This window comes from Anguilla rostrata, chromosome 11 (assembly GCF_018555375.3).
Source record: "Anguilla rostrata isolate EN2019 chromosome 11, ASM1855537v3, whole genome shotgun sequence".
NCBI lineage: Eukaryota > Metazoa > Chordata > Actinopteri > Anguilliformes > Anguillidae > Anguilla > Anguilla rostrata.
The window spans coordinates 28,277,130-28,286,732 of record NC_057943.1 but is presented as its reverse complement, the minus strand read 5'-3'; the positions used below and the strand labels follow the sequence as shown (position 1 = coordinate 28,286,732).

At 44.3% G+C, this 9,603-nt stretch overlaps 1 protein-coding gene across 1 annotated transcript in view; it reads left to right on the top strand.

The window, feature by feature from the left end:
- The first annotated feature begins 9,352 nt into the window (after nt 1-9,352).
- The window catches only part of nfatc2a (nuclear factor of activated T cells 2a), a 61,395-nt gene continuing 61,144 nt past the window's right edge, over nt 9,353-9,603 (top strand). Inside the window, exon 1 of the mRNA XM_064299200.1 lies at nt 9,353-9,497. Coding sequence (XP_064155270.1) covers nt 9,436-9,497 — 62 coding nt within the window. The 5' untranslated portion in view covers nt 9,353-9,435. The remainder of the gene's footprint in view (nt 9,498-9,603) is intronic.

Here is a 9,603-nt window from a genome sequence, read left to right as displayed (position 1 = left end):
AGGATTTCACTATTTGATTGGCATGAATCACAGGGTTGCCAGGTGAAAATATTGATCCAACCCCTTACACACAGTCCAGAAGTAGATGAATGTACATCTGTTGAATTGTTGCTGACACAACCCCGCCCAGTTTAACCATTGTATTAGCCTTTTTTATTTTACATTTTGTTTCGTTAAATTCACAGTAATGCATGCCTAATTTCATAAATTTGTCCTGCATTTTTATGAGATTCTCATTAATGTAACGTGACAATGTAAATCATGTCATTAAAAATGGATTTTCCTTTACTATGCAATGCAGTTTTCCCACTTAATATGTCAACTGGAGTCGAAATCTGTCCTCTTTAGAAGCTATTAAACGAAACATGGGCAGGAGCACTATACAATACTGTTGAATTCTGTCCAATATTTTTTAAAACTTATTATTCCATCGTACAAACGAGTAGTTTATACCGTTAAAGAAACATTTTCTTTATGCCTGGCCTGGAGGTATTTTTTACATGGCCCATAAAGACTGTAATTCCATCCCCGAATTACTGCAACGCGCATAAATCATTTTAATTCTCCTACCCCATGGCTTCCTTCAGCGCTCAACAAAGCCTTCAGCTCAACTGCTTTGTGGAGCATCGCCAGTATTGTAGCCTATAGATACCGCTGCGAGTCTGCAGCTGCAGAATTCTGAGCCTCTACAAGGAGGCTCGTTTTCAAACCAGAATTTCTGTTCAGTGTCCATTTTTCATTCCAGAGTTTTAAAATACGCCAAGCGATTGAAAAGGTTAGAGGTGTACCCAACTCAAAACAAAGACGTGCAATACCAGAGTCAGTCAACATAGGCTACTATCATACTACTAAATCGTTTGGCTACATATTCATAAACCTTTCGTCTCTTCCAAAACGCTTGGCAAACAATTCTGTTTGTAAGCTGTTTTGCCTGTTCGCCGTTTTGACGGTTGTAGAATCGTCATGCATCGTTTCCTCACAAACAAATTTGCGTCTGCTCAGAGTTGGAACGACATACTAAGAGCTGAGTTGAATGTATTTTTTTTCTCGTTCTCAGTTACAGAACTGGCCCCTCTGGACGTTTTCCTTGCATGTGAAATGCCGTGTGCGTGAAATCAAAGGGGTTGGGACATTGTCAACAAACGGTCATCCAGAAGGCGGATGCCGAAAAAAGAAAACCAATAGCTGGAAGATATGAGCTCTCTTGTCTTTCAAAATTATGTGAATTGGAGAGACTTAGCAGCCATATTGTATATGTGCACGTGCTGCGCAAGCGCAACGGCATAGCACAACTCAATGTGCCATAGACCCAGATGCTATCCGAACGGTGTTTTCGTACAGTTAACTCAACAGAATCCAGAGGGATTAAGCAGCGCTCCATGCCAGCAGTGTACAAAACAAACTGAAAGGCGGGTACACAGGTTATCCCAGTCTTGTCCAAGAATTTTAAGCCCTAGACCCAACCCAGCCATGTGTATACTGTAAAAGAAAGCTGAATGGAGCAACTATTCTGTTTGTGTGCTGCAGGCATAGAAACGCTGCCCGAGGTCAGGCAACTGGCCTGTGTAGAAAAGGAGAGGTTAAACCTGCGATTGCCCCAGCAGTACACTGGAGTAGAGAGATATGCACACACACCACCATGACACTTCATACTGGGTGATTCCCAGCAACCACTTCAGCAGTGCCCAGTGGAGGTGGGGGAAATCGATCCCTAAAAGAGGACAAACACGTACACCTGCTCTTTCCTCGACTGTTCCTTACGAGTACGGCTGCGAGAGGGGTCACAACCGAGGCTGACCCCGGGCCCTTTCCGTTTGGGGCCACGAGGGCCTTCTTGACCTGGGAATGGTGTGAGTGTGGTGAGACTGATGATTGAGTGGGCTCAACAGAGACTGCAGGCCGAGGAGAAATCATGCTCCAACAGGTGAGATGTCTTGTGTCGCTGGCTTGTTGTAAAACAAATGGCTGTTCTGCCTTTTCAGGGTAGGGGGAGGGGGGCAGAAAGTGTAGTTTTTATTCAAAAGTGATGGCAATGGTAGTAATGAAAATTAAGAACATGACAATATCAACCACTTGACTGAAAATAGAGATTATGGTATTTATGATTTTGATCGTAGTGATAATAATAATAATAATAAAGATGATGATGATAACAATAATGGTGGTGATGATGATGATGACGCTGGCACACGCTGTACCGCAGTAATGCCCAGCTGTGATGAACAGGCTGCGTTCCCTGCGGGCTGCTGCGATGATTCCTCTGCTGCCGCTCGCCATCTGCATCGCGCTTGGCCCAATCAGCGTGCTGACTCCCCGCAGACGCGCTTGGCTCAGCTGCTTCCTCTTCCTCATCTACGTGGCTTCCCTCCCGCCTGACTCAGGTAAAACTCCCTCTGGGCTCCCCTCATTGAGCGATAAACACTCCCTGCTCCCAATTCACTGGGCTGTGTTTGGCCCAAATAAAAAATTTGCTGTCTTTGTAACCGGACTAAATTGTTGTCATTGAAACAATGTGTTATGGGCTGTACCATGAGATAATGACAGACACACACACACACACACACACACACACGCTATAGTTGTTAGGACAAAAAGAGTACCCACTCCTGTCTGTACCCCATTCTCTTGAGGGTATATACGCTGCTTGCAGACATGCGGGGTTTGCCGTCTGCATCTCATACACAGATGGTGTTTCCCAGCTAATAAGCCACCACCCCTCCCCTTCAATAAAAGGCAAAAAAAAGCCATCTTCCCACACGCTCTTTTATGTTCCTGCACAGACATCGGACTTGGCCGATGACAGGCTGCTCAAAGGAACACGTGCTCTGTGTGTACTGGCGCTCTGTTTGGGAGCTATTTTTAGCCAGGACAAGGATGGGCTGCTTTCATTAGAGGGAACGACCTGCCACCTCTTGCTTTTTCAGGCCGTGATCTTTAAATAACACCTCGCGCACACGCCCGGCGGGCACGGTGCCGAGCCGTAGGTGCCGTTCGGCGGGCCCGGTGCCGAGCGGTTGCTGTTGCCGTTGTTGTGGTAGCGAAACCATGGCGCCGGCTCCACTCTGCGTGCATGTCGGAGCACAGCCGACTCCGACAATGGCAGGGGGATTAGGGCGATGCATTTTATAAGCCTGGAGTTTCTCCCCGAGTTTAAGTGAGCTCTGCAAAGCTATTATTCAGCATCTCTTTCTCCTACACACACACACACTCCAGCGGACTCCTGTGCACGTGCTTGGACAAAAATAGCAACACGCTGTCGACAAAAATAATCACAAAACAGAAGTCAGCCATGTTGCAGGCTTAGGTCTTTCTTTGTTGTAGTGTATTTTTGTACAGCAACGCCCAATCACAGTTGGGTTGTCATAGTGTTCTGGAACGACACAGAGATGTGATTTCTGAGATAGTTATGCATGAAATGTTTCCACAACAAAGCAGAAGAAAATGAGACTGGAGCAACAGAGCAGTAACATATACTGTGAGTGTAAAACTATAATGGTACGGCAAACCATTATAGACCAAACTGGCTTCATTAGAGTATAAGAAATTACTGAATGTTACGGAGGAAGTGTAACAGGGCAAAAAATACAGTGAGGAAAATGCCGGAAAGGTTGTGCCATTCAGGCCAACCACCACAAAACTTTGTTCTTAGGTAAATGTAGTGTTTTGCGTTGCTTTTGAAGATGGACGCAGAACGGAATGTCATGTCCGGGCCATCTCCTATTTGCCCTACTAAACTTCAGTTTTCAGTTGTTCCTGGATTTTGTGCTGCTTGACTCAAATTTTGGCTCTCTAACGCAGTTCAAAGAAAACTGCGAGCGACCGCACTGCTGGGGAACCCCTTCCTTGTTTCCAGGCTTCTGATTTATTTTTGGTCATGTCTGGCCCCTCAGCGTAAACTGCTGAGAGAGGATTTTTGTTTCTGGGGGGGGCGGGGGAGTGGGGCGGTGTGTGAGAGTCCCTGAAACTTTTACTGCTGTGCTGCTGTTTCCCCCGTTTTGTCTCAAGAGCAGACACTCTCTCAATGTGGAAAAGTTTAGCGGTTAATGTAGATTCATCCCCTCTGTCCCCAATCTCGCTCCTTCTCCTTTTCTCATTCTCTCTCCTTTCCCTTTCTCTCCTTCTCTCACTATCTCACTCACTCTGTGTTGCTCCCTCTTTTTTACCTCTCTGTCTCTCTCTCCATTGTTCTCATTCTCCCGCTCACTCTCTCCATCTCATACTTTCTCTCATTTTCTCTCTCCCTTTCTCTATTATTCTTTCCCTTTGTCTGTCCCTCTCTGCCTCTTTCATTTTGTCTGTTTGTCTGTCTGGCTGTGTGTCTCTCTGTCTGTTTGTCTGTCTGGCTGTCTGTCTGTCTCTCTCTCCCTCCCCATGATGCAAGGTTTCATGAGGACTGTAAACTCGGAGGTGGAAATGGGGGGCGTGGCTTAGTGATGAGGGCCGGGCGGGGACGCCCGCGTGTCGACCGTGAGCACCAAGCCCCCTGTGGCAGATGGGAAACACAGTCCGAGCCTTTCAGCTCCCAGGCCGGCCCTCCTGCCGCACGGCTTATTAGATCACATCAAACCCCCAGAGACCCCTGCGCAGCTCCATTCTGCTGCCGCACCTGGAGGATTCTGGGTGGATTCAGGACTTGAGTGAAACTACATCACCAGGGGCTGATTTGTTTTTTTGCATTCAGAGATTTTAAAATATTGTTTGAAAAGCTGTAGTATCCACCATCACAAAGTACTTTGGTAACAACCAATAGATGATTGGTGGATATGCTCCTGACCTGTAGATACCCTGGAAGTAGTATCCACTAAGCACCATCACCCTTGTTCACTTGGCTTTACCAACATACTCCATGATTGGTGGAGCATGTCTCTGTTTTCTCTCAGCAAAGTGATCTCTCACTGTTGTCACTCCAGACACTGGAGCTGAATCAGGGAATCCCAGTTTCCTACAATGGGCCTCCTCCACAAAACTTTTCTTAAATTATTCTTACTTTTGTTCTTAAAAACGTTCCTACGAAAAAACAATATGAGATTCATGACACGTGCAGACCTCTGCTTTTGTGCATATCCCAGGTGTATGAGATGATGAAGGCTGACTGTTCATAAATTTTATGCACAATCCTGTTCATGTGATTTGCATAAGGAAACAGCCATGAACAAATACAGATGATAAAAAATGATGAATGTTGAAATGTTCTTGGAAAAGTCTGTACACACAGTTTACGATCGAATGTGATCGTACGCGTGTTTCGTGAACGAGGCCCAATGTGTTCTGCCTCCTCCCGGCCTGTAAAAATGGGCCCTGCTGGAGTCTTGGCAGCTCTTTCGGGATTGGGGATTGTTTTTGCCTGATTTCCACAGTTTCAGAGTTTAATCAAGGAGACCATCACCTCAGGCTACTACCCAAACCCCCATGCCCTTGATTGAGCATGCCAAGCAGAGAGTCAGTGGGTACGGCATTTATGGGCGGTGAGAGGATGTGGTCGGGGTGCCGAATCTCCACCTCGTGATGTCAGGGTCTGACTGCAACATCCAGCCGAAGCCGTGCGCCCGCTGTGCGCCCAAAAAAAGGTGATGTCATTCCTGAGCGCGGCGACGGCGTGCAGCTTTTTCTGAGGGCGCGCCCAGCAGTACGGAAAAGGCAGGCCCGGCGATGCCAAAAAGCCTTTGGTGTTGCCGCCGGCATGCCGGTAAGAGACTGAGCGCGAGTGTTTATAAGCGAAGCGGAGGCTTGTTTTGGAGAGCACTTGTCCGTCCTCCTTTTCCCCACTTGGACCGCGAAGGCGACAGATCGGGTTTTGAGGCTGTTTGCGAAGCTGTTGCCTGGCGATGACATTAGCACTGGCTCTGAGAACACTCCCAGCTCCGTGGCTGTGTCTGCAGGTATCACGTCCCCGCCTCGCACTTACTGCCTATTTGTGGAATTATTTCAAAGGCTACTGTATAGGTGTGACCTCAGGGTGCGTGTGTGTGTGGGGGGGGTGGGGTGGCTTTGGGATGACATCATTCAGGAGGTTGCCGGGAGCTTGAGTGACTGTTACCTTTAATCCTCCCCCCTCCATTAAAATAAAAACAAACAGGAATCCCACTTTTGTGGCACATTAATCCAGTTTTATGTGTGGGTAGTAGAGATATTAGGCCTAATTAGGAACTGGTTACATGGAAGTTTTTCCACTTTTTCATTATTATTATTATTATTATTATTATTATTATTATTACAATATCTACTGATTCCATCTGCATTAATAGTTGCTGCATTCCAGAACAGTTACTATTTTCAGTGCTGAAGTTCTAGAACCTGCACAGCTAGTACTGCAGTTTTCCTTTTCTTGATTGTTAATTGACTAATTGATTGATGTCACTGATTCCAGCCACCTGATGTCCCTGGTCTTTTGGGCCTGATTAGAGGGGAAGAATATAAACCTGCAGTACTACTGGCCTTGGTGGCCAGGTCTGAGTTTCCCTGTTACAGGGCATTTATCGAGTAAACCACTAGCATTTTCCCCCCATAAAGTGAGAATGAAATTTAAGTAGAAAATACATCACATAACATTTTTTTTTTTTTGAGAGAGAGAAAAGGACCAACCACATGGCAGTTATATTGTAGAGATTCATGTCACGTGAGAGAAATGACCTGTGCCTGAACTGTTCTGTACTGCAATTTAGTACCTGGAAGCGTAGATGTACGCTTAGCTTTACTAAATGGACATTTCCGCCGTAACAAATTCCATAAGCATTTGCGGAGGGAATATTACCTAGGCCTATGCCCTATTTATTTAATTTTATGAACCTTTCTTTGCGCATCCAGATACTGATGAAGGTTGGTGACCGAAAAGTTCAATGTTTGTTTGCTCTCTTGCTCTGAATTTCGAGCTTTTTGCACTAAATGTATATTTCTGCCGAAGCTTCCTTTTCCAATTTTTTCCATTTTTTTATACACCAGTGTGCAGGTCTTTCACATTTCTCCACTTGATTGATCACATTAGCCTGACGCACCTAGTTTTATGCTCCAGATCTATGCAGGCAAAAAAGGCACACAGCCTACCTTCGCTACTGTGTTTCATTAATTTATCAAGAAAATGTAACCCAAGTTTACTGTCCTTCCGAAAACATGCCCAAAAAGATTTCCATCGAGATGACACGATAAGACTTTTCTCTAGGCTATCTCTATTTCAGAAGTTCCACTGTTCCGTTCTAAAGGCTCAGACACACTGCCCTTGGGAAAACCTAAACCTAGACAGCGCTGTCTAAACGCGGTGTTCACGGTGTCGGAAAAATTCTGCACGGATTTGGAAAAAGAGCGCTCCTCTAGTAAAAACGGAAATGCAAACTCGGCTGTCTCGACATGTGCATTTTTCTCTTCCACAAACTCTCGCGGCACTAATTTACTCATTCACAATTTGGGGTTGCATAAGAGTTCCGTAAGAGTGTAGGAATGTAAGGCAACATCTGGCGTACGAGACTTCTCGACGAGCGGCCCGAGACTTATGTTCCGAATTCTGTGGTTTACTGTCATTGCAGACTGGTAACTAACCTGATACTCCTCCAGAACCCCAGTCTACTGTCTGTCATTTTCGTGTCCGAATCCAAAGCACAGATTTGATTAGGCTATAGTATAAATACTTTCCAGTGAATCATTCTGATTTAGACATCACCGTAGTGTAGACTGTCGTGCCCTTTTAAAATTACATGGCATATCGGCCTATTTACTGCAGGAAGTCGTTCAGACTGTGTGCAAAGACCCAAACTAAAACGCATCTAGCAAGTTTGTTTAGGTTGCATGTTTTTCTAAACTATTATCTATTCTGTGGGTGATTGACTAAAATGGAAGATACACCTCTGGAATTTTTATTTTAAAATTAATTCTCATCCTCCAGCAAAAAATACCAGGCTTTATTTTTTATCTGTTTTATTTATTCACACAAGGCAATCAGAAAGACACAACAGCTGCTACATACTGATTGTGCAGGCGAGAAGGGCTTATAGTACTAATCTAGTATCAATCAATCAATTGAAATGGTTAATAACAACAACAAAAACAACAAAAAAATAAAAATGTATAAAAATAGTAATTAAAAAAATTAAGACTATTTTAAAATGTGCATGGTGGATGCGTGAGAGGGTTCCTCTGAAGAGCACAAACGCTGACGTTAATCCCAGGGTGAGATGGCACCGCGGGAGTTTTACTGGAGATCACTAAAGTCCCTGGAGAATGATATTTGCAGCTACAGTGGGTTATTGTTTCATAGATTAAAGACATCTCGCTGGTGGCCTTCGTTCAAAGTGCTCCAGTAGCACATTGTTGATACTGTAATGTCAAGCGCTTATAGTTTGTGGGTGCAGAGTAGGGGCAGTTAGTGTGTCAGCCTTGTGTGTTCATATGTCAGATGTTACGATTCATGGTCTTCCTGATATTTCATGCCTTCTGTGAGAAAAAGGTCATAGATCAGTGCTGTGATGGTGCATGCAATATCCAGGTGTGTAATCCACATTTCACTGTACTACCACAAATCATTTTTCCTATTTTCTATAAATTACAAATGTGTGCCTATACTCCAATTTATGTCTCCTCTGTAAAGAGGTAGGTAAAAGCAATGAAATTAGTAATATTTCAAATTGTCTATTGATAGTCCCAAATGTTGAAGACAATAGGCCTACTTCAGAACCTCTCCAATTCCAAATAGTAGGTGTTTTATTTTAACTAAACAAAGATACAGATGTTTGGGTTTGTTAATTAGCATGACCTATTATTTAAATATACACAGGCATCTCTTTCAGTTGTACAAACAGACTGGTCCACAACACCGTGGAAAACACTCAGGTCCACAACACTCAGAAGCGCACAAAATATGCTTAAAATTGCAACTGGCGATGTACACAGCCACATCTTAGGACCCAAAATAAAATGAAATCGTAGAATGTCCATATAAAGCTACCGTATGATGGCAAAGGCTTATGTTCTGTGCATAGGCTATTTGTGCATTTGCAAAGCCTTATGGCCTTTTTCAGTTTACATTACAACTCTCTTTATGTACGCCAATTTCTTATGGCCATCTCGCCGTAGTCAATACACGCAAACGACTATATCAGAAGAGATTCCATTAGAAAAAGGACAATATTAATGGACACTCTGAAATCTACAAAATATTCCGTGAGCGAAAAAATGAGTCTAATGAATCAAAGTAGTTTTCTTCCTCTCACTTAAAACCGTAAGATCATGAAAGATGCTCTTATGTTATTCGGGTTAACAAGCCAGGGTGGTTTTATACCTGTAAACATTAAAATTCGGCAGTTGCCTACTTTTATGTATATATTTAAACATAAGTCCTGTTTTCACTTTTCTCCCCCTTCAGTAATTTTTCATCCCTACAATGAAGTTCTTGTGTGCCACTGTCTGGGAGAAGCCGCAGAATGCCTTGGCGCAGAAGCTGGTGACGTCATGGATTCCAGAGTGTGGGCTTTGCAGGAAAGCCCTGAGTCTCCGAGATGGATCCGCTCCAGGTTACCACGGCGACGCGCATAAACAGGAGGAAACACTGAGGGAATCCCGTTATTTTACAGCATTCGACCATTATAAACATTCAGAGCAGGGAAGGAAGCTGCTCTT